Below are 25,288 nucleotides of genomic sequence, written 5' to 3' on the forward strand. Positions count from 1 at the left end.
TTGCTGTAAATTGCACCGGAGGCCCCACAAGATGTGGGAGTAACATCACCGCGTTGGGAATGTTGCTCTGGTCTCCGCCAGCAAAGTGTTTATTTTCTGAGCCTCGGAGATGCTCGACTCTCGCTTCAAATTGCACCGCATCCAAATACAAAAATGTGCTTGTTTCTGAAATAAAAAATGTTGAAATTGAAAGATTAGTCCAAAAAAAAAAGAAGAAGCTTCATCAAAAGAGGACAAAAGAGGAAAGGTCCGTTTTGAGAAGATTGTAAAGATGAAGAAACAACTGCTGGAGTTGAGTGCTGGAGTTGGTTCAGCTTGGTTCGGGCCAGTTTGCTGGTTGACCTCCTCACTGCATTCTTCTGAGTTCATCTCATCGTCACATGACACAAGCACTTTTCACTCTCAGCCTGACGTCCCATGAGAAAACTCCGCAGCACAGCCAGTGAGTGGAGCAGTTAGCGGTGCCAAAGATCATTCTGGAAGGAAGAAAATACCATCATGTTTTTGCTCAGGAGTGGACCGATATTAATAACTCAGTGACATCATCAGCAACTGCAACAGACAAAAAGCACAATGAGGCAGCTGACTCATTTTTGTGCAATTATTTTATTGGTGTCGACTCCAAACAATATTCCACAAAGACAAATATCCATTACTTCAATATCATATGCATACATGTATTATTGTGTATGTGACGTAATACAAAAAAAAAAAAAAAGCATTTAAATATTTAGAATTATGATTGCATGTCAAAGTCTTGATTCAAAGCCTTTGTACTCAACATGCATTCAAATATAAAAATAGACTTTTGATTATGTTTATATACACATTTTTTTTTTTTTATAAATATAAGTATACAAATGTATTTTTAAAATACAAAGATAAATACGGTCACATTGTGTACCAAACCAGAAATACAAACTTATTTTTTTTTGGGGATATTTGGCATTCACAAAACACAACAATTATATTATAAATGCAACTTTAACGACAATTGCGGGTCCTTTTTTTTTTCTTTTCTTTTTTTTTTCTTCCATTTTCTCTCCGGTCCGTCTCTCGGCCGCCAGCGTTCCTTTCCTTTTATTCTCAACAAGAGGAAGAAGTCAGTGAGCGGCGAATACGCACAAAGACATTTTTTGTCGGTCTGTCTGTCGTTCTGTGAGTTCGATTCTAGCTCTGCCGGACGTCCTGCAAGAGTTTGTTGATCTCGGCCACCAGCTCGCTGGCGTCCACCAGCTCGTGGCGGCTGTCGCTGCGCTTGCCCTGAATGTGGCCGAGCACCGAGTCGAAATCGTCCTCCTCGTAGTTCTCGGGGATCTCCTCCATGGCCGGCAGCCACTTGGAGGACGGCCCCGGCAGCGGCGCCGACGCCTGCGTGGGGGCGCCGGCGGCCGGCGGCGGCAGCGCCAGCGTGGGGCTGACCAGCGCCGTCAGCAGCGGGCTGCCGTGGGCCTTGCTGTGGTTCTGGGGGCTGTTCTTGGGCGCCTGCGAGCCTTTGAGGCTCTGCGAGCTGAGTTTGGTGCTGGGCTTCAGGGTGTGGTAGCTGCCGCCCTGGTGGCCGATGCTGCTGCCCGGGTTCTGGAAGTGCGTGTTGGCCGCCCACGCCGCCACGCCTTGCTGGTGGACCGAGGGGTTGGACTTGCCGGGCAGGTGGCTCCTCCGGCGGTCCAGAGAGCCCGTGATGGGGACGCCCACCCCGCTCAGGCTGCTCCCGCTCTGGCTCTCGCTCACCTGGACGTACGAGTCCAGGCCTTGCGGCAGCAGCCGCTGGAAGACGCTGCTCATCTCGGAGAGCAGCGACGTGGTGCCGCACAGGTCTTCGTGGTCTCGCTCGCCGCCCGCCCGCTCCTCCCCGACCCCGTCCTCGCCGCCCAGGTCCTTGCCGAAGGTGGAGAAGCTCTGGTTGCGGGCGGGGCCGGGGCCGGCGTCGGTGCAGGGCTGCGGGGTCTTGTCCTGGGGCAGCTCGGCGCCCTGTTGGGACTCCTCTCCGGGGATGTAGAGGTTGCTGCGGTAGTCGGAGGACGAGGAGCCGGGCGAGGTGAGGGGCGGCATCCAGCACTGGTCCGAGTGACCCAGGACGCGGCACTCGTCCGTGCAGTGCCTCATGGCTGAGAGGAAGACAGAAGAGAGAGACAGGAAAGGTCAGACCATTGACTGCGTCTCCATGAAGCGATATTTACAACTGCCGTCTGCAGGTGTTTCCATCGAATCACATCTCATCCCGCGACCATTGTCACTGCTCCGTCAACCGCTCACGTGACCCCGAAGTTCCAACAAAAACTGTTTCCACGACACTGTTCCGATATCCCCGGGGGGGAAACCACCTGATGAGAGCCTCAAAACCTTTCCGCCATATCGGGGAGGTTTCTCCATCCATGTTGAGCTGCTTCCAGCACCAGGTTTCATGGCCATATTTAGTTTAGTTTAGGCTGGGGTGGGGGGGGGGGGGGGTGGGACGCAGCTACCGTCGCTACAATTTACAGAAAGTCCTTCTTGGTTCCAGGTGTTTTCCAGGTCAACTCCCGGTCTTCAAGGCGATCTCCACAAGTATTTACTCCAGACATCATTCAGTGAAGCCAACTGATGCCCGTTACACATTGAAAAATAACTCCTCCTTTAAAAGCCCTGCATTTTTCCCTTTCAAGTCCCCTTTTTCAATATTAGATCTTCAAATAGAAAAATCTCTGAAGAATAAATTAGACAAATCAAATATGCCAACTTAAGACCTTCATTAAAAGAATACGCGGCTTTTCAGTTGTGCCATTGAGGGACTTCATTATTCCCTCATTAACATGAAAGGAACATTTATAATACATCTTAAAGAGCAGATGAAAAGTGCATCTGGGTCCAGTTGGAAAGGCAGCGGCAGCAGAACCGGGCCTCCGCTGGTGATCGAGTCAAAAACACTGTGGTGAAAGAAAACAAGCCGGGGCCGCCGCACTCCATGACTCACTGCCAAGTTCAATATATTCTGCTCACACAGTGACTGATAAGGATTGTTTACTTGAGAGATTTTCCCTTATCATCCTATCCCTATCTGAAAAATATATTTAGCTTTCATCCCAGATAAGAAGCAGCGTGGTGCTGCTATCCAGCAGGCGCGGAGACAGGCGCGGCTCGCCGGCCGTGAGATTGAAACTAATTTTCCCCGTCGCAGCCAATGTGAGGCAAATGCAAAGCGCGGCTGCTTGTTGTCGGGGGCCGAGCAGACAAATCATCGGATGGACGGGATAACCGAGGTCAAAGGGGGCTTTGGTGGGCGGTGACCCTCGCTGAGAACATCTCACTGGGTCCAATAATCAATAATCAATAAATCAAGCAAGAAAAAAAAAAAAAAAAACAGTCCAGTGACTTCTTGCTGTCACGGTTGTGACTTCCGCTTGCCGCCTATATTTGATCGACAATCAATCATCGTCATCAAGGCTTTCAATTTGTATCAGCGAAGACGCAGCAGAGGTCTTCGCTGCAGCTAAAGCGGCCGCTGGCCCTCTTTTTAGGCTTTTGCTGTTTGAAAAACAGACGCCCGAACGACCACTAAATGCCGCACAGACAAAGATTATATACTTTCTGACACTGGGCTGTATGGGAGAACCTGTATACCAGTAACAAGTAACATATAATCAGCAGGCACCGACTAAATGCTGCTCGGAAGCCTTCGACGCTGCAGTGGACATGGAGGTGGGCGGCGGCGCCGACAGACGGAGAGGGAAAGGTGAGCTTTGAGATGTAATTATGCTCCTCAGGACTTGATCATGCACACGACTCAGTGGTTTGTCCATGGCAACTATTCATCACATGGCAATTAAATGCCTCCTCTCATCAAAGAAGCACCGGGGCTGCAGTCTGGGTGACTGATGGCAAAGGCTTGAAGGTGGGGGGCAGAGGAGAAGGACTAACGAGCAGAACTCCTCCACAAAGCTCTGGCAGAGGGGAGGCATGCGTTAGTGATGAGGCCGTCTCCCTGTCTGGCTCGGCTTTAATTGGGGAGGTGAGCTACACTCGACGCCAAATGATATCTGTGTGGGAAGCTTCGCAGGAAAGAAACGGGAGCTCTGAGAGGAAGGGAGATGATCTGCTGGGTGAAGCCACGGCAGCTCGCCGGAGCAGCCTGAGTGGGTGGGAACCAACCCGAGGAACCAGGACTGGGCGGGGCGGAAGACCTCACGTTCGCCCTCTCCCTCAATGTCAAAGAAAACCACCATGCACCAAACCCCCCAGTGAGGCCGTTGTTCAGTGAATGACACGAAGAGGTGCGAGGTGCACCATCACTCCCAAAGGGCTTTTCACATGCAAACGCTTGCAACCGGGGGCATGCCGAAATTGCGTGATGTATTGAAGATGGCTGTCACTGTCAAGTGGAACCTTTTTTTTTGAGAGCAAGTTCAAATAGCACGAGGCCGTGTGAGAGGTTTCCTCAGCCAGCTTGAAGAGAACACTGGCTGAGGAAAACCTCTCACACGGCCTCTTGTTGTTGTATTTCAACACATTTATTTCCATCACAAAATGTTTCTACTGCATTGCAGTTGGCACCTAGATCACAGATGTGTTTGTATCTCCACCTCCTTGTGATTCTTATGAGCTTTGCTTGTGGCTCTGGGTGCTGGGAAAGACGTCTTTTTTTTTTTCTGTTGTCTGAAATACGTGACGTCTGGCGCGATCGCGTCTACCTTCCCGATGAGGCCGCAGCCCAAACATTGAGAAACTACTTCCCTGCCGAGTATAGCCAAATAGAGGAAGGCTAATGTGCGCCAGTGTTTTGCAAAAACATATAATACCGACTGCCAACAGCACTCAATTAGCTTTAACAGTTCAGGAAGGAGCATTAAATAAAGACAATTTCATCTTTTTTTCATTCTGCAAAATGCCTTTTCCAGTAAGTACAAATTACAAAGCATTAATATTTGGCATTTATATCTTTCTTAATTGTTAACGTTTGCCAAAACCATTAGCAGCTGCATCAAAGCTAATGTCTTATTCCCTCAACGTTCCCGCTAGCCCGAGAGAAAAGAAACAGAAGCGTGGAGGCAAATTGCTCCACCGAAGAGCGGACGCCTCAGAATCAGAGCTGGGTGAGGTGGGAAGGAGTGCGGGGAGGTGTGGTGGATGCTGGGGGTTGGGGGGGGGGCAGGGTTGTACCTGCATGCGGTCTGTGCTGGCCATCAGGGGCATATATCTCAGTAAAGCCCTCACCAAGGAGCCTGTCCATGGGGGACTCCCTGCCTGGCTCGTAGTCGCTGTCCCCGGCTTCACTGTCTCCACGTCCGCTGTCCTTCAGGCTGAACTTGTCCATCTCGTTCAGGGCGTACCTGCGCACGCAGAGACAGGGATGTGATCAATTCTGCAGAAAAAGGGTCAACGGCTGGCGGTAATACTATCAGACTGTCGAGAGGGAACAACACTCGAGTGGGATAATAAGGCAAAGAGAGGCAGAGTCCTCTGCCAAAGAGGTTTTACATACAATTATGCAAATGAAAAACTTATTGAGCATACAGTTTGACTTTGAACCAAAAATTCTACTGAATATGCATAAAAAGCGTGGAAGTGCTGAACACAGCCACAATCAATTTGCAATGAGAAGCGCCGTGGCCAACAGGAGAAGTCGGCTCGTGTGCATTACCTGTAGCTCCTGGTGTATTTGTTGCCCCTGAAACTTGGCCGTGGCTGGTACTGGCCCTGATGGAGCATGGACAGAAGCTGTGAGACTTGCTACAATCCCAAGAGAAACGAAAGAAAAAAAAAAGGACAAAAAGAAAGAAAAGGACAAAAATAAAAGGAAACGATGAAGAAGGGGAAATGAATGGAGTCGAACAAGCAAGCCCAGAGGACAATGTTGGGTGGTGGAACTGTGGGGTAGGGTGGGGGTGGGGGTCGGGGTCGGGGTGGGGGTTGGGGTGACTGAGGGCTCAACAAAAACATGACATGAAGGACTCAAGGTATGATATGGGAGCAACGAGAGTTACAAAAACATGCATCGTTGCTGCGTGGGTGAAATATTGCATCTGCTAATATTTTCTTATCCGCATACCGTCCGTTTTTTAAACATTGAAATCACTTTCTGCAAACGGATTAACGTTAAAGAAATAATATCGCACAACCACAACTTCTCACGGTCTCTTACCTCCACTGGGGGAGTGGCATGGGCCAGTTCCAGGGCAAAGTTCTCCGGCACGTGATTGGAGGAGATGGTGACCAGGCTGTTGAGGGACTGGCGGCTGTGGTGGCTCTGTCGACTCCCCAGGGTGCCCCTCTCGGGTGCTGGGGAGGCCGAGGGAGAGCACGGATGGGCACGGACGGGCAGCGTGCCGTTGACGGTGGGGACCAACGTGATGTCCGTCTTGTGAATCTGCCTGGCGGGCTTCTTGGGGTGGTTCTGGTAGCTGTTCTCCGCCACTCTGCAGTTGTAGTTGTGCCGGGGGTCCTTCTTCTCGCGGGTGCAGCGCGCAGAGGCGAACATCACCATGACGATGAGCAGCAGAACGCAAACGGCGCACAGGGACACGATGATGATGAAGGACAGGTCCAGCGGGGGCTGGCTGGAGCTGGTGGGGTTGAGCGGGGGCAGGATCGCCATGGTCTCCTGCAGGGAGAGCCTGAGGACGGCCCCTGTGGAAAGCCGGCTGGTGCCTCTGTCTTGCACTTCCACCCTGATCTCCGTCACGGCCTTGGCAGAGAGTTCCAGGCTGCCGTTGGTTCGGAGCTCGCAGCGCCGGGCGTCCATCACAAACAGTCCCTCCTCGTTGCCCCCGACGATGGCGCAGCTCAACTCTCCATTGGCGCCAGAGTCCCGGTCTCGGACCTTCAGGGCGGTGACCAGCTGGCCCGGCGATGCGTACTTCCACACGGGGATTTCGGCGGTGTGGTTGCGGAGGGAGGGGGACAGGATGAGCGGCGGGTTGTCGTTTTCGTCCAAAACGGTCAACAAGATGGTGGCGTTGGAGCTCAGCGCCGGGTTGCCGCCGTCGCGCGCTTGAACCGTGAAGGTTATCCGGTTGACGTCTTCGTGGTCGAAGCTGCGCAAGGCGTAGATGCCGCCGCTTGAAGGGTCGATGGTGACGTAGGTGGAGATGGGGTTCCCCTGGACCAGAGTGTCCATGATGGTGTAAGTGACCTGGCCGTTGGTCCCCAAATCTGGATCCAAGGCCGCCACGGTCGTCAGGTAGGCTCCGGGAGAGTTGTTCTCCGACTTGAAAACCTCGTAGCGGCTCTTCTCGAAGGACGGGGGGTTGTCGTTTTCGTCCAGCACTTGCACGGTGAAGTGTTTGATGGTGGAGAGGCTGGGGGAGCCCCTGTCCTCCGCGATGAGCGTCAGGCTGTACTCTGACCTCTTTTCTCTGTCCAGCGAGACGTTGGTGAGGATCATGTAGTTCTTCTCGTTGGTCTTCTGCAGTCTGAAGTGGCCGTGGCCGTGCAGCCTGCACACCACCTCGCCGTTGAGCCCCGTGTCGCTGTCGCCCACCCGCACCAGAGCGATGAAGGTGTCTACGGGGGAGCCCTCGGAAATGTAGGCCACTTCCTCTTTGCCCGGCGTCATCAGGTTGATGTTTATCTCCGGTTTGTTGTCGTTCACGTCCACCACCTGCACCACGATCTTGCACAGACCCGGGATGGAATTGGGGCCCAAATCCTGAGCCTGGACGTCCAGTTCGTAGGAGGCGGTCGCTTCGTAGTCCACTCTTTTAACGAGGGTGATATGGCCGCTCTCCGGGTTTATTTTGAACGTCTCCAGGATCTTGGGCGAGACGTGGCTGCTGAAGGAGTAGACTATCTTACCATTAGTGCCCTCATCCGGATCCGTGGCGTTTAAATCAATGATGAGAGTCCCGAGGGGCGAGTTTTCCAGCAAATGTATCACGTAAGCCTGCTCGTCAAAGGCCGGGCTGTTGTCGTTGGAGTCGGAGATGCTGATCTTCAGCAAAGTTGAGCCCGACTTGGGGGGGAGACCGTTGTCCGAGGCCGTGAGCTGCAGCTGGTAGCCGGACTGCACCTCGCGGTCCAGCTCCCTCGTCACCACCAGCTCGGCGTACTTGGCCCCGTCCGTCCTCGTCCTGATGTCGATCTTGAAGAAGTTGTTGGGCGTCAGCGAGTAGGTGTGCAGAGAGTTCTCGCCCACGTCCGCGTCCATGGCGCCGTCGAGCGGCACGCGCGTCCCCACGGACGCGCTCTCGGAGATCTCGATGGGCACGATGGCGCGCGAGAAGTGCGGCGAGTTGTCGTTGATGTCCAGCACCTCCACCTCGACGTGGAAGAGCTGCAGGTACTCCGTGGGCAGCGTGACCACGTCGAACTCGATGGAGCAGTTGAGGTTCTTCTCGCACAGCTTCTCGCGGTCGATCTTGGTGCCGATGCTGATCTCGCCGTCGTCCTCGCGCACGGAGAGCAGCGACGGGCTGCCCCGCTGCATGGCGCGGAAGCGAAAAGTCACCGAGCTGGGCAGCTTGGCCAGCACCGCGGCCACGTCCTCCTTGAGGCGCGCGATCACAGTGCCCACTTTCTGCTCCTCGTAAACTTTATATTTCAAAGTCTTGCCGGCGGCGGCGTGCGCGAGGGCGACCAGCAGCAGCAGCTGCAGCAAAGAAGACCAACAACACTGCTCTTTGCCTTTGCTTCGGCTGCCTCGCGCCCCCATCTTCTCCTGCGCGCACGCTGTGGCACTTTGTTCCACAGGGGGAGAATATTCCGGGATGGTGGTGGGGGTGGGGGTGGGGTGGGGGTGGGGGGGCAGAGAGCAGATGTCTTCCTCAGACGCCTGGCATGTTAAGTCCTCCGGCTGCCGTCCGCTGTCCGAGGAGGAGGAGAAGCAGGAGAAGAAGCAGGAGGAGAAGAACTCCGCAAACGCCGACGCGCCGCTCCAAAAAACAAACAAACAAACAAATAAATAAATAAATAAATAGAAGAAGAAGCCTCAAACGCGGCTAAACTTTGCGCCTTGGTTGCGCCTCGGCGCGGGATTATCAAAGGTGAAGGCAGCGGATCTGTTGCGCGCACCGACATGTGCGCCGCCGTCGCCTGGTTGTCCACTGGAGCGCCCGATTCCAAATGTGGAAGCGCCGCTGCTGCTGCTGCTCTCCCTCTCTCTCTCTCTCTCTCCCTCTCTCTCTCTCTCTCTCTCCCTCTCCTGGCGGGCGAGCGACTGAGTGAGCCAGTGAGTGAGCAAGTCAGCGCGCGTGCCTGCGTGCGTGCGTATGGGGGTGCTCCCTGTGCTCCAGTTTCCCTTTCGTCTCTCCCTCTCTCTCTCTCTCTCTCTCTCTCTCTCTCTCTCTCTCCCCGCCCCGCGCCCAAACTGCACATCTTCTCCCCCAAACACCCCCCCCCCTCCTCCTAAATCAACAGAATGGCCTCCTTCAGGCGGCGCAGGAGAGGCTATTGATGAACCCCACCCACCCCCACCCAGCCAGCCAGCCAGCCAGCCAGCCAGCCAGGCAGCCAGCACAGGGGGCACCCAGTATTAAAAGTGTGCCACAACAATAGAACCCAGGAAGAATTATTCTGGGCCGGCCAGTTTGAGCACAATCGCACGCTGACCCGCGGCAGACGTCACATTGTTGCCCATACAATCGGCAAAGTGTGCCAACTCGGCTCCGCCTTTGTGTCGTGGGCACAAAATGCTGTTGTTCCCCCTTTTTTTTGTTGTTGTAGTTGTTGTTTTGGTTTTTTTATCATAATACGTGAAAGGAGGAAGAATTAAAATGCGGCGCTAATCGGCCCCGTTTTTCCCCATCAGGAGCTGCGTGGGCCCTCAACTGATGGGAATATTGGGTTCTGGTGGTCCGTCCTGGCTTCCTTCAGCTTTACATGCGTTTGTCTTTGTCACTACAGGACACATCTGAGAAATATTCCCGTGCACCGTGTTTCAAACTATACCTAAACCATATTCCTGTCCCGGACGCTGGTCCCGATCCGTTCCATGTCTGATGTGTCTTTCTGTTGTTCACACGAGGGTTCTGTTTGTCCCGCCTTTACGTAAGATAAGATACAAACCTGAGTAAAAGTGTGGTGAAAATGTAAATAAAATGTAGACATGGAAAACGTAGCTGATGAAGAGCCCATGCTGCCTGCAGTGAGAAGATCGCTGAGAACCTGGTTTCTGTTTGTGACTGGTTGGTGACAACCTCCAGAACACCGGCTGAAGAGTCGCACACGGCACCAAGCCGAGCTCTACAGGACCCGACAGAACCCCGGCCCGAAGGCAAGAGAGACACAAAGCTACGAGCAGTCGATCAGTCCTCTGCACCTCTGTCAGTTTCCTTCCATCTTGAGGAACTTCTTCACCGTGACGCTGCGCCACCTCTCACGCAGCGTCACGCCCAGCATTTAAAGCCGAAGCTGATCTTTAGAGGGGGGGTGAACGAGGACGTCTCGCTGCTCCTCAGACAACTCGGACCTACAATTAGCATCTCCTCAGCCTTTGTTGCCTCTGGGTCGACTGACGCCGAGTGAGAATGAGCTCTTCTCATACGATGGAAAGAAGAAAAAAAAAAAACAGTTTTGTATGAATTCTCCATTCAGTTACCATGAGAAGCAATTTTTTTTTTTTCCCCCTTTAATTTGGTGTCGTGTCACAGCTGAAAGGTTTTGAGTGCAGCACAAGGAGCCCCAGTGATTACAGCAGTTGATAGGATCCTTTCCCACTCAGAACCACATGACACACACACACACACACACACACACACACACACACACACACACACACACACACAGATCTATATCAGGGAAACCGTGCTTATAAAAGACTCATCCGGGTGTCGCGAGGCGGCACTGAAGCCGACTGAAGATCTTTTCCGAGGGTCCCCAATCCCTGGCCAGCCAATTTGCTCGGAATGCGCGGAGTTGCTCGGCCTCGCTAAACTCTCCTTTGCTGCAGTCCTCATCTGATAAAAGACGCCGCTGATTGGTTCGAACAGATGAAATTATCTGCGGCCGGCATCTTTGAGGGAACGCTTGTGATGGATTTTCATCCCCGTTTTAAATTCCAACGTGTGACCCATGGGAACCGGCTGACTGCACAGCCATCTGGCTGTGAGCAAAACCATGGACATCGGCTCCTGAGCATGTGTGCGCAACACAGAGACAGACACCTGCATTGACCAGGAGCCGCTCAAGAGGTCAAAGACTCAATCTAATTCTAAATCTAATTTCTGCGCGCTCTTCCAAAACAGAACCAAGATTTTCCGAAAATGTTCACCCACACGCGACGTTCACGCCTCACTTTTTGGAATTCTGTCGCACTCAGTCGAGCAGTGTGATCGAGAGTGCAGCGGTGAGCTTCCATTTAGAGGAGCATGATCTTCAATCTATTTTTATTATTTTATTTTTTTCCTCTGTGTCCAATTTGATAATTGGGTTGAAATCCAAACCAATGGTAGCGAGCAAATGGAAGTGAGCTGCCGAAGATGTCACAGATAATTCATTCTTAATGGAATTCTAGGATTTCTGTGGTCTTTGGAGAGTGGGAAAGCAAAAGAAAAGCAAAGGTTGACATTCAAACAGATTTTAACCCAGACATCTTCCACGTTTTACCAGTTTTTGGTCTGCGCGGTGCAATGAAGCCCTGTGCAATAACGCTACTTCCAGTTGTGGGAAACCTGAACAGTAGACTCAATCAAATGCACGTGAAACTTTACCTCCTCAACTTAACCATGGCGCTGAAACTAATCGCCGTGAAGCCAAATTCCAAATCTCATCAGCGGGTTTGTTTAATTTCGCGAGCACATTTGTCATCCTTTGTTGGAGCCGAGGCGCCGCGTCATCCGAGGACACTCATCTGGCGGCCGGTCGGAGGGATTCCGACTGGGTGGGTGATGGGATGGAAACACAGGGATTCTGCCCTTGGGGACCATAAAGCTGAAGAAAGCAGGGGGTTGGAGGGGGGGGTTGGGCGGGAGGAGGGGCCACGGGCTCAGGAACTTTGTTATTAAAATGAAGCTGCGGATCTCAGTGACAAAGGATCAGCGGAGCAGGTGGAAAGAGGGCGGAGGCCCTCTGAAAGCATCCTGCCTGGGTGGAGGCTGGCTGGGCGGAGCACCAGGGTGCAATGCTCATGCTCTCACTTCATTTATTTATTTATTTATTTATTTATCTATGTTGTTGGACCTGCTTCCCCCTTTACTTCTAGTACGCCAGATATTTAACTTCCAATGTCCATTTTCATGACTTTTACTTTGTAAATTGTCACTCAAGGCATCAAAACTATGAATGATCACATATGGAATACTATATATATATAGATATATAGATATAGATATACATATATATATACATATATATATACACATGTATATATATATATGTATAGATATATATACGTATATATATTTATATATATTAATACACCAACAAGGTGGATGGACTAGCTGAAATAAAGTGTATGAACAGAGTAAACGCTGACAATTCCCACTGTTCTTACATCATCGGAGGGGTTTTAAAGTCATGTTGGACCCCTGGATGTCCGCATCGCTCTCTCTCTCTCTCTCTCTCTCTCTCTCTCTCTCTCTCTCTCTCTCTCTCTCCATCAGGCAGAAGGGGGGGGGGGGGGGGCTCGGCATGTGTCGGTGGGTGGGGGGGTGGGGGGGTTCGAGAGCTTTGTATAGGCACGCGAGCATCTGCCACCATCTCATTACCATGCTGTTAGCTCGGCCGAGACGGAAGAGATTTGGGCTGAGAGGCAGGGGAGTCAGGAAATTTATCTCCGCCCACTCGGCCACTAATGACTCATCCCAAAGTTCCAAATTTAAATGTAAAACAGCCAGCTGGTTCCAGCTCTGCCTGCAACAACAATGTAAAACATGACTCAGTCGAAACACAACTCTCTTTCTTTTTTTTTTTTTTTTCATTCCACGCAGGTCAACAAGTGAAAGGAAAACACGCACGGACACAAGAGCACATACTCACATTCTGGATTTTAAGCCAATTTATATGTTAATACTCATGTAAAGCAATGCATCTTACTGGAGTGTCTTCATTGTTGCGATCGTGTGTGTGTGTGTGTGTTTCGTACGTCTCTGCCACCATCAGTTGTATTTGCACTTTTTTTCCACGACTCTTTCCATACATGGACATCTCTGCGTCTCCTTCTGTCCTGCTCAGCAGGAGGTGTGTTGTCTTCATCTGCTGTACTTCCACAGCACTGACAGTTCCTCTGTGCATGGTGACCCAAGGCTGGGGGGGCAATGCGTCGCCCTCGCCTCCTGCAGATCTTAAAAAGTTGATGAGTTCCATTTCCAACCGCTGACAACCTTCAAGTCCTGTGCCCTTCAGCCAATGCCAGCGCTTGTAAAAAAAAAAAATGTGCTGGACTGGGTTATCTCAGCAAGGCGTCTAATACGACCCCACTCTGCAGTTAATGTGAACGAGCTGTCTGGAATATCAATGAACAAAGTTCTTGTCCCGTCCGGAAAGCTGCTTCCACTCACGTTCCCGATGGCATTTCATTTTTTTTTAATGCCCACTTCACATTCGCATCCCCTATTGTGTGTTGTTGGCTGTGTGGTATTAAAAAAAAAAAAAAAAAAGAGGAATAAATCAAATAATAAAAGGAGGGCAGCATTGTTCCCAATGTGTGGTTGTGTTCCTGCTGAGCTGCTCTCAGGCTGGATGGGCTCTTAGTCTTCCTCTACAGCACAAAGCCTTGTTTGCTCTCCTCTTGTCTCCAAACTGCTCTGATTGTCTTCGCTGGGGTTGCCAGTCCATCCATCAAACCCTCTTCCCTCTACCTGGGGGTGCAGCCTCGTTAGCTCCGAGCTCCTTGGCGCGATAAAGGGGTCTTTTGATCCCAACACGAGGCCTGTTAGGCATGTGCTGCGTGCCCGCCGCTGCTTCTTTCGTGTGTTGACTCTCTCTGTGAGCTCACAATAGGAAGCTTTCAGAAGCCACGTTTGGCTTTGAAGAGGAGCTCTCACAAAGACAGCGTGCGGGGTGGCGTTCAATGAAACGGGAAGATTGCAGATTACTTTGCAAGTCGAGTTTGTAGATTTGGACTAAAGCACTGAGTTAAACTGACAGGATTGTGCAATATGCTGATGACGTCTCGGAGTGGGTGAATGAACCTCTTGCCGGCTCCGTGCTGACAAACACCAGGTGTTGACCTGCTAAAGATCCCGATCGCAGCTTCCTTGGCCCGCTACAGTTAAAATCTCTTTCTCTTGAGCTTGTCTTACATCTGAACCCCCAGCAGACACACTGGGGCCTTTCACTGCGGTGCCCTCCCTGCCGTCAGCCTTCCACAATGCCAAAGTTCTGTCCTCACAGACACGCACGTCTGACATATGCCGGCCCTGATACCTGATCACTTGTTTTTGAAGTCGCACAATAGCCCTGCCTGGCACCCACACCCTCTTTTCACGAGGCTGCACCAGCGATGATGAGCGCAGCCGGCGCCGGTCCTGGACGCCCTCCGTCCTGGGGATTCATCCGGAAATCAGTCCACCCTCGTGCCTTTCCCAAAACAAACAAATGGAAATGTCAGGACGACATTTCCCAGATGCCTCAGCGGTTGAGCCCTTCAAACTGTTCAAACCTGCTTTCTCTGTGACTTCACTTTAACCAGTCTGCCTTTTGGTGGCAGTCACAGCAGAGCAGTCCAGGTTATATGGACCTCCAAAGAGTTTCACTCAAGCTGCGCCTGGCCACAACTTTGCAGTGTGTCAACCCATTGGGCTCTTTCACTCAGGATGACTCACGAGTAAAGCTTGATAGCAGAACAATTGTGGGAGGACAGCAGCAACTTTACTCTCTCTCTCTCTCCCTCTCTCTCTCTCTCTCTCTCCCTCTCTCTCTCCCGCTCGAACGGGGAGTCACGGAGGAAACAAAAGCCTCCTATGTTGCACGGGTTGAATGTTTACCACGTGCGGGGCCAATGGGTGACTTATTTTGGGGGAGCGCTCATTCATTAGCTCAAAGATTTACCGGCCACCAACCCCCCCCCCAGTCCTTTTCTGTTTGTCTTGGCAGATGTGAGGCAGCCAGTGGCCTTTACTTCTCCCTTCTCCCCTTTTTGTTCTGAGTGGGGGTAGAGCCGCTCCCACCTAAAAAGCCATGTGCTCTTCATTTGGAGGTTATTCACATGGAAACTGGAGATCGGCTTTCACAGCAGGCAGTGGAGTCCCCGGCCAGTTTGATTTGTTTTTGTTTCGCTTCTTTTGTTTTTCTTTTTCTTTTTTTTTAATGATTATTGTCCTGGGTGGCCTGGAGAAACACTTTTAAACAATTTCACCTCAAGTCAAAAAAAAAAAAAAAATCCCTCACAAATGTTCTCTTTTCTGGTCAGTTTCTCAGCACTGTTGATCAGCAATGCAGCAAAGTCAATAATAAACCACACGAGCAGTCAACTGTTTGGACTCACATTGCAGTTTCTCACTGAAGGCATCAAAACTACGTGTGAACACACATGGAATGATGGAGGAAACAATTAAAGTGTAAAAAAAACAAAACAAACTCCAACACGTTTTATATTGAAAATCTTCAAAATAGCCAACTTTCATAAAAAAATTTTTAAAAAAGCATGTTTTTCTTTGCTGCATAATGATAATGATATGTTGTTGATATATCTGAGGTCCTCAGTAGTCGTGGAGAACGTTGTAAAGATAAAAAAAAACTAAATTGCATGAGAAGGTGGTCCAAACTGTTGACTGGCTGGAGTTGGCTTTGTTAAGACCTGCCTACTGGTTTACTGGCAGACACTGGACTTCCTTGTCAGAGACCACAGTGAGTGTTATTGTCGGTGTGGGCAATTGACTGGAATCTTATCGCTGCAGGATCTCGTGTTATGACCTTCACTTCGAGGTCCACGTCTTGCCTTTATGACGCCACCCGAAAGGAAGGCCTACCAGAGAGTGAACTTACTACACAGGCCTGGCAGCTGTGGCTCATGACTCTCAAACTAACCTCCTCTTCATCTCAACACAGTCCAGCTTGGGTCAGAAGAAGAACTTCCAAGCTTCCATTGAACCAGCCAACGACCTGGAGAGGATCCTCAAGCAGGCGATGAGTTTCAACTCCCAGCCACATCATCCTTTTCCAAACCAAACACACTCAGTGACTCTCACGAGGTGAACAATCTTCCAAATACCAGCAAAAGCCATTTCGTCTCCCAAGCACAATGTAGCAGAGCGCACAGAAACAGGCGTTAAGTGTATGTTTGCACGACTCGCCTCTCAAATAAGCCGGTCGGTGGGAGTCGCCAGAGGAAACAGGCGGCGGAGAAAAAAAAAAAGCAGCAAGTGCGGGCAAATACAAGTTTTTTGGAAGTGTAGCAGGGATGAGAATGCCCCAGAGTTGGGGCTGCGCTGCGCTGTAAAAATGAAAAGTAAACAGGATTTTCTGACAGCTAAAGAGTCTCCTGGCGTCGAGCAGCCTCATGTTCTACAGACACAGGCGCTCGCAGCAAGCGAGGCAAGCGGGGAGGCAGCCGCAGGGCGAAGGGAACTGCCGTGTCTGTGTGTCTGTCTGTCTGTCTGTGTCTGTCTGTGTGTGTGTGTGTGGTGGTGGTGGTGTTCCAGCATGTGTCTTGTCTATGCAGCTATTCCGAGAGAAAGATCACAGCGGCTGGAATGTGGACCACAGTGGGCACAACAAACACGCGGGCGGCTACCTGTGCGCTGATGAGGAGGGACACGGTGAAAGCAGCCAGCGTCTCGCATTAAGAGCTGGGGACATTCCTGCAACACCTCCACTGCTGAATCTTTCATGAGGAGCTCCATGCACATTGTAAAGAAAGAGCCCAAAAAAGTAGATGTGTGTGTGTGGGGGGGGGGGGGCGGGGGGGGATGACAAGACAGTGAAGTTGAATTAGGCAAAGTCCAAATGTGCATTTTTCACTTCATTTATTTATGGAGCACACGTACAAAATAAATAAATAAATAAAAATAAAATCACTGGTGCAGGGTTGAAACGAAGGCCAATGGGCTCACGCAGGAGCTCCGCCCCCTTTCAGTCATTACACTCAACTTCAATTGATGAGGCTAATAAATAAACACACCGTACAAATAATCTGTGTCAAATTACAGATTATTATTGGCGGATTTAATGGACAACAAAATTCATAATTCCATGGAAGTCAAAATATATGACGATGGGAAAAAAAAAAAAAAAAAAACAGGCACGTGGAGGGGACATGAAGTGAGCAGATGAGATGAAGATGTTTGTGTGGGAAGATCTGGATGGTAAAGGAGGAGGTCGGCCGTTCCAGAGCTCAGTTCTATGTATTGATGATGCGTAATATGGTCAAAGGGTTAATACAGATTATTAATATCGCTGTAAGAGTGAAGGTGCAGAGGTTTGGAAAACTCTCATCAGGCATCAATGCTCCTGTCAGGAGAATAATCTGATTGATGCTGGAGATGGATACTCAATGTATGGATTGGTAAGATAGAACCACTGGTGAACAGCAGGACTGGGCTCTGGCCGGTTGGTGATCGGTTGGGATCAGACCTTTACACGCTCCATCAAAATAACTGAGAGAAGACTTCAACGACAGAAGCTCTCGCTCCATCTTCCTCATCCCGGCTGCTCGTCCTCCTCAATATTCACCCCCGACGGGTTTGTTAAGGAAAATTGAAGCTAAAAAAAAAAAAAAAAAAAACTCCACAGCTCCCAGGAGGGAGCACGAGGGCAGACCGGAGAAAAGGAGTGGTCCACCAGCAGCATCTCTGTTCTCAGCCCGTGTTTAAGCAAATGAAAAAGCCTCCTAATTACTCTGCCAGAGATGATTTCCATAAGAAAGCCCCAGACATCACTCACAACACCTTATTCATCAGTCTGGCCCAAAAAGGAGCCGCGTGCGTCCCCGTTGGCTGCTCTCGCTCACTCTTTTTCACGCATTTTTTTCCCCTTCACTCATAATAAGACTTGTGGAAAAATATTGGAGGAGGAGCAGCAGCAGCAGCAGCAGCAGCAGCAGCAGCAGCCCGACGGCGAGCACGGCCGTGTTGAAACTCTCTCGGTACCGGAGCTCAACGCTGAGAGCAGCGCGAGAGAGCTCAGCAAAACCGCTCAGTCTGTTTTGTTAAAAGCCAGATTAAACAATAGACCACACCGACTTGGCATTCAATGGAAAAATATACATTTTTGAGGTCATAGCGTAACGTGGACCTTCATATAAGTCTTACACACAGTGGAATTCTGGAGGCCGGTCCTGGTCTCCAGACCAGGGTCTCGGTCTGGTCTTGGACGACCAGTCAAAATCCCCCTGGCCTTTTCTGAATTCAGTCAAGCTAACATGCTGACATGCATTTCAAAAATCCGGTTTTACAATGTGAAATTTGTCCTAATAATAATAATAATAATAATAATAATAATAATAGAATTGATTTTGTCGGGCCACACTTTTCTCGGAAGAAGAAGCTGGCGTTCAAAGCACCTGTTATCGTCCTGGCGGCGGCCTCGCCGACCACCTCGCACAACTACGATCTTATGTTTTCATTGGATTGGATTGGACTGGATTGGATTGGATTGGATTGGATTGCATTGGATTGCATTGGATTGGACTCCACCAGCAGCTGCAGCGGGAAGCAGATGGGTGGCCAACCTAAAGAAGCCAATCTGCAGCGCGGCTGACGGCAGCAGACTCTGCTCTGCATATCAGCATGCTGTTACAAATCTACAGATGTCCACCAAGAACCTCCCCCTCTCTGCTCTCTGCTGCGGTCTGTCATGGTGCCCCCCACCCCCCCGCGCTGTGGGATAAGTGTCAGTGTGTCGGGATGTACAGATGCTGATCTGTCATTGTTAGGCGCTGGGCAGGAGCCGCTGGTAATAAGTCTGCGTCCTCCATCCCCCACCCTGGGCCACATGACTTTTTGTGCAGCGCTCAGGCCCCTTTGTCATCCCGCAGGTGACCCCCGACCCCTGCGGCCCTCCCCCCCCCTCCCCTCCGCCGGGGTGAAAGCCCCAACTCATGCATTCTCATGAGCGGTGTGTGCCGTCACCCACCCCCAGACACACTTTCAGACAAAGACACTTGTGACTCGAGCCTCTGTCGTCTTTTTATTTGGAGCTCTTTGTTGGAGGCGGGCCTCCTGCGGGTCATTAGTGCGCCATGCACTGAGATTACTTCTCCAATTAAGACTCAAAGAAGGCAGCGGGCAGCAGGGAGGAAGGAATGCGAGGTGGAAACGAGCTGTTAAGGCTCACAGAGTGGAGACGCACTCCTGAATCCAGCCAAACCATGCCGACTCCATCACTATCTGATAGCATCTGCCTGGGGTGTCCACCTCCCACCATCTCCACCGCCATCTCCACCACCATCTCCACCACCATCTCCACCACCGCATGACCGACGCAGCAGCTTCAACAGCTGTCACGGGGAGATTTTTTTTTTTTTTTTCAGTCCCAGGGGAGACGGCATGTTATCTTTGTCCATAACTTGGCCAGAGAACATTTTCATACCTCGGGGTTGTGATGAAAATACACCAGAATTGAAAAGCTGAAAGATGAAAGTGAGTGAACCATCAGGAGGAATATTGATGCAAAAACTCCTTTCCACCGTACTGTCAAGACAACAAACCAAGAAATACCACTACTACTACTACTAACATTAATAATTATAATAATAACAATCATGAAAACTGTCGGGATCTTGCAACTTCTTTGATCAACTTTTAATCTTGAAGGTCTCGTCTGCAGAATCAAAAATGTTTATTTAAGCACAGCGTGCTGCAGGTCTTCTCCTTCTTCTCCTCCTCCTTCTCCTTCTTCTCCTTCTTCTTCTTCTTCCACCTTCAGGGAGTAAACTCACAGCGCCACCCCAGGCCGGGCAGAGCCACTGCATTCTTTTCATTTCGTCGTCATTCCCAGCCTTTCCCTGGAAACTGGAACCTTTTAGAAGCTTTAGAAGATTTTACAGCTTTGTGTTAACATGTTTCTTTTTTTCAAGAGGGTTTTCAAAAATCTTCAGTTTCATAAAAAAGAAAACGGCCCCTCATTCTCCTCCCTGAATCCATCATGCCATTGAAGTTCAAAATGGATGTCTGCCCATGCTGGGACTTGATCCATCAACCTTGGAGTTCAGAGTCAGTTGTCTTAGCAACTGAGCTATCTGGTGACTGTCTGCTGGTAAAATTATTGAGCTGTTCTCTGATGCTTTCATGTCATTATCAACATGTCTGAGAATCTGAAAAATAAAAGAGTTAATTTTAATTAGCTGGAAACCCACCGCCAGGACCGTCTTCTCACAGTTATCACTCACCCTAAGTATAAAACTAAGCCCCGACCACAATCCTAAAAAGCATTTTCATTTGGTAGCAAGCAGGATTTGAACCCACAGCTAAGACACCACAGTCAGAGGTTCAACCTACTGAGCTAAACACCTTGCTAGCCTGATGGAGGTTATGGAGGTAAATCAGTCACCTTCTTTATACAGCCTCGGCTCACTGCTGATGATAAACACTTGACTATGAACTGTTTCTTTATATCATAAAGTGACCTGTATGTCACATTGACTATATCATTTGATTGTGTTTATATGATGGTGATGTGATGTTCTATCCTTCATAACTTCTGAGGAAATGACTTGAAGAATCTTTTATTTAGGTTACTTGTTGTCTTTTGCTGTGTGTGTGTGTGTGTGTGTAGCTACTTGATGTTTGCCAGTGTTGGTCTGTTAGTGTGCGTTTGTGTCGGCTGAAGCACTGAGGCATCTAAAGTTCCTTGACCGTCAGCGCTGAAGACGGTCTTGTGGGGAGCACCGCTGACTCCCAACACGGAGGTCACAGGATCGAATCCAGCGTGGACCAGAGGTACAACACTTGGGTGTGTGTGTGCGTGCGTGTGTCTAAAACAAACCAAACCAAAACCAAAACTCAAAACAAACCTAATACAAACAAAACAACCAAAATCAAAAACTTGCGTTGCGTTGCGTTCGTCGAATTTCCGAGCATTTCAATCTTCCCAGCATTTGGAATTTCCTTCAATTGAGATCAACAGGAAGCAGCAAAAAGGTAAGTGGAAACAGGTAAGTCTAAGGTAAGTTTTTTTTTTTTTTTTTTCAATTTGAATTGAATTTTAAAATAAAATAATCTTCAGCTCATTTCCCACTAAAACTGGGATGCTAACACTGTTTTTTCTGAACGTGGGACCAGCGGCACCCCGTCCGCTTTCACCGCTGCGTGTCTGCTGACGTCATCGCGATGAGACCGCGTAGACGACGACGTGTGACAGAATTCAGGCAAGTAAAACAACGGAGAGCACCGTGGAAGCGAGTGCGGCGGTGGAGCAGTGTTCATTGTTTGTCGGACACTTTTGACCATAGCGGCGTTCCACAAATAGTCGCGGAACGATTTCCAGTCTATAGCTGTTGCTAAGAATAAGAAAGCATTGCAAACTGTGAATACATGCTCCCACTTTAACATCTTTAAGCTTTAGCTAATTGCTCTGTATCCCTGCCGTCCTCTGTGTCTTCTTGTCTTCTTGTTTGACTTTCATGAATCTTTTTGTATTGGAACGCTTTTCCTTCTTTGTCCTTGTGCAAAGTGTGGTTTCTCCTCTGTCGTGTGTAAATTCTAGCGTTTGTGAATTTGATAAAAAGATATGAAGGAGGAAAAAAAAATGATGTGATGTGATGGGGGGGTGGGGGGGGGGCTCTCACATGACAACACGTGCTAAAAATGAATCGCCCATATGCTCATATATACTCTCCTCCCTCCACACACACACAGCAGAATATTTCCACACCATTCTGCAACGGCAGCGCCCCCTCCCCTCCCCCCCTGACCCCACACCCCTACCCCCACCCGCGAGTCTTGTGGCTTGCACAGCTGTCCCGCTTCATCACTGCTCCAGTCTCTCCACCGCTGCCCTTGGCTCCTCCCACAGAGATCCTCGGGGTCCGACGGCCGTGACGACGGTCGACGGGAACGCAAACAGATTTTTGGTCTGCAGCGTCAGAGCCGGAATATTTATTTACAGCTCGGAGTGAATCGTGCGCACGGGGAAGCGCGGGTGCGAGGGAGGCCGTCTCTGCATTCCTTCCAAGCCGACGAGCAACAATCAAGACAGAGGAAATGCACGCAGGCTGCTGCTGCTGCTGCTGCTGCTGCTGCTGCTGCTGCTGCTGCTGCTGCTGCTGCTCGTGCCAAACAAAGAGGCCCCAACGGTTGTTGGCAAATGTAGGGAACTCTCGTGTTGCACTGAAGATGGAGCAGATGCTAGCAGAGAGATTCCATACAGACACTTTGCTTTGTTTGCCACTCTTCTTCTTCTTCGTCTTCTTCTTCTTCACCCTCAGCTGGCTCACAGACGTCTTCCTAAAATACCAACTTGTGACTCCAACCTTTCAATCTGTGCATGTCGTCCCAGTACGTGTGTGTGTGTGTGTGTGTGTATGTGTGTGTGTGTGTGTGCGTGTGTGTGTGTGCGGTGCAGCCAGTCACTACGAGGTTCCTTTCACCGTCCATCCAAACAAATATGCACACAAACACCAATAAGGAGAGCATGAGTGAGTGTGTGAGTGTGTGAGTGTCTCCCCAAAGGCTGCACTTTCTGTGGTCAGTGAGTCACTCCCCCTGGACACACACACACACACACACACACACACTGGCTCTCTTTAATGACTAATATTTGGAGGCCATTGTGGTGCCATATGGCTGCTGAGTGCAACATTTTCTGCAGCAGTGCTGTGATGTTCAGAGGCCTGCAGCAGATTCACTTCACTGCATCGAGAAAAGCTTCCATTGAAGATTTCATTCCCCGGCTCTTCATACATCCTGCAATCATTGCACCAAATCGCTTCAAACTCCTTCAATTCCAGCCTTCACTTTTGTTTTGTTTTTTTGTTGTTTTTTTTTAGTTTATCTTCAAACAGATTCAATCGTATTTCTCTCAAGCTGTTGGTAAAGTCCAGAGCAGTTGCTCTGTGCAGGGCTCACGATTACTTTGTTTTTTCTTTCTTTGTTTTATTATTCGCATTTTCTTTTGTCATTTTAATTCTTCATTTTTTTTGTGTGTGTGTTTGTTTTGTTTTTGAACTTCTGGGACTTTCGTCAGTATAGTAACGACATAAAAAGGATTTCTTTTGGAACTTCATTTGAAACTCAGTCATTTTCTCCTGGCTGCCCGCGTGGACGGACGCAGGATGTGAAGCCGGTGGCCGACGCCCACTGCGTTTCCACGCGTCTGAAACATCTGTGCAGTTGTTGGGGGGGCGATGGAGACGCAGCTCGACTCGCTGCTGTTGCATGGAAGGCTGCAGGCTCCTGTGTGTTGGGGAACAGCTGGGAGCCCTGCAGAAACCCTGCCATCCGACCGGGACCTGGCTTTCCTTTTGTCTCCTCTCTCCCTGTCCTGAGTCGGGGGTGCGGTCTCGCTCTCTGGTCCGGGTCGTGGGTGGCCCACACAAACAACACACAACCCGGCTCCCCTGCTGCAGCTCGGGTTGCCTGGCTCTCTTTTCTTCGACGCTCTTCTCTCGCTCCGCTAAGACGGTTTCAGCTCTGGGATGACCTCTAGTGACCCCTGCTGCTGCTGGCCCGGGAGAGGCCACAGGTCCAGTGACCACGTCAGCGTTCGGAAGGTGCGGAAGCGACGTCGCGGCGTTAAAACGTTGTCGTTTTAACGCAGGAAAAGCAAAGAGCTGAAAAGAGCGACAGGGAAAGAAAGAAAAGAAAAGAAGATGGAGTGCAACGGACCTGCATTCCTGCTGTGTGTGTGTGTGTGTGTGTGTGTGTGTGTGTGTGTGTGTGTGTGCATGTGTGTGCATGTGTGTGTGTGTGTGTGCATGTGTGTGTGTGTGTGGGAGGGAGGGAGGGAGGGAGGGAGAAGAAGATTGGAAATATTTATTTTGGAAAAACTCAATTTTGAAAACCTCTCTCTCTCTTTTTCCTCTCCGTCGTTCCTCCGCCCCCTTTCCTGCCCCCCCCACCACCCTTCACTCCAGCCTGGCTTGAAACCCAATACCTCCCCTCCTCCCCCCAGCCCCTCCCCCACCCACTGCTCTTCTCCCTTTGAGGGAATTCACAACAATGAGATCCTTTATGTTGCTCTTGCCCCCCCCCTCCCCGCCGCCCCCGCCCCCCCAGTCTGTCTCTCCAGACACCAGCCGCTGCACCCCCACCCCCACGAGACCCCTTAGACCCCCCCCCCTCCCTATCCTTTAACTCCATACCTCAACTCCTGCAACCCACTGCTGACCTAAACAGCAGAGAAGCACACACACACACACACACACACACACACACACACACACACACACACACACACGTGTGCACCAGCTGCACTCTGAGATGATGCAGAGCCCGGCAGCTCCTGTGCTTGCTGTCTTCTATGGAGGCGGTGGCTTTCAATGCGTGCGTCTTTCCAGCGAGAAGGTCAACAGCAAGCTTCAAGAGCTTTCCAGTTGGTTCATTTTTTATTTATTTTTTATTTTTTTTACAGTCAACCGCAACTTGAAAGAACTTCCCGGCTCTTCTCATCTGGAGGACGCAGAGGACTGGAAGGACCTCTCCATTCTCCCTCCTTGACTTTTTTTTTTTTTCTCTCTCTCTCTTTCTTTCCCTGAGATGTTTAGAAAATGACAGGAGAGGTTGAAACCAGTTGCAGCTGAGAGGTTGAAACCAGTTGCAGCTGAGAGGTTGAAACCAGTTGCAGCTGAGAGGTTGAAACCAGTTGCAGCTGAGAGGTTGAAACCAGTTGCAGCTGAGAGGTTGAAACCAGTTGCAGCTGAGAGGTTGAAACCAGTTGCAGCTGGTATTGTCCCTCTACCAGCATGTGAGAGAGCCCACTGGGCTCCGCCCCCAAACATTCCCTTTTATCTGCTTCCTGTGAAGCACTTCCTGTGGAACGTCCTGGGAATATGGGCTGAAGCAAACAGCGGTGCTGCCCCCTACAGGTTTGGGGTGCAATCCTGGCAATATGTGTGTGTGTGTGTGTGTGTGTGTGTGTGTGTGTGTGTGTGTGTGTGTCTGTCCAATGCGTTTGTGGATTGAAACGGGGTTTTGACGCAACAATGTTGAGAGGAGAGAGAGAAGTGAACTGTCGGGAAGGAAGTTTTGGCCGTTCAAACTCGAGGGGGAGGACTTTGGAAAAGTTTGACGGTGGAATTAAAGACGGAAAACATGAACGAGTTTCAAGTAAAGTGCAAAGAAATGACATTGATGAAAATGAAAGAGAGGAAAGAAGAGGTAGAACATCACCAGGCACGTTTCACCAGCTTCTTCCTTTTTCTTGTAGAATTATAATTTATATGTGAAGCTGAAATTGTGTGTTTTGTTCTATTATATATATGTAGTGTGTGTGTGTGTGTTTGTGTGTGTACTGACTATCCTCCAATATATAGCAGCAAATCACTCAATATAAACAGCAG

At 50.1% G+C, this 25,288-nt stretch overlaps 1 protein-coding gene across 1 annotated transcript; it reads right to left on the bottom strand.

Annotated features, from left to right (window-relative positions):
• Positions 1 to 583: 583 nt before the first annotated feature.
• Positions 584 to 8,626, bottom strand: pcdh18b (protocadherin 18b). Its single transcript, XM_076014133.1, has 4 exons — positions 6,119 to 8,626; positions 5,618 to 5,673; positions 5,137 to 5,306; positions 584 to 2,108 (listed from the first exon to the last, which is right to left on the bottom strand). Exons 1-4 carry the CDS (start codon positions 8,624 to 8,626, stop codon positions 1,171 to 1,173), a joined length of 3,672 nt encoding a protein of 1,223 aa, XP_075870248.1. The 3' UTR covers positions 584 to 1,170.
• Positions 8,627 to 25,288: the final 16,662 nt, after the last annotated feature.

This window comes from Nelusetta ayraudi, unplaced genomic scaffold, assembly GCF_046127955.1.
Source record: "Nelusetta ayraudi isolate G7.1 ecotype Tasmania unplaced genomic scaffold, CSIRO-AGI_Nayr_v1 ptg000167l, whole genome shotgun sequence".
NCBI lineage: Eukaryota > Metazoa > Chordata > Actinopteri > Tetraodontiformes > Monacanthidae > Nelusetta > Nelusetta ayraudi.

Bases quoted from the DNA above. Each gene is read 5' to 3' on its own strand.
- pcdh18b (XM_076014133.1), bottom strand. From the start codon at position 8,626: ATGGGGGCGCGAGGCAGCCGAAGCAAAGGCAAAGAGCAGTGTTGTTGG. The intron at 5,307-5,617 runs GTAATGCACACG...CTGCGTGCGCAG, and splicing joins AAATACACCAGGAGCTACAG to GTACGCCCTGAACGAGATGG. The intron at 2,109-5,136 runs GTACAACCCTGC...TCTTCCTCTCAG, and splicing joins CCAGCACAGACCGCATGCAG to CCATGAGGCACTGCACGGAC.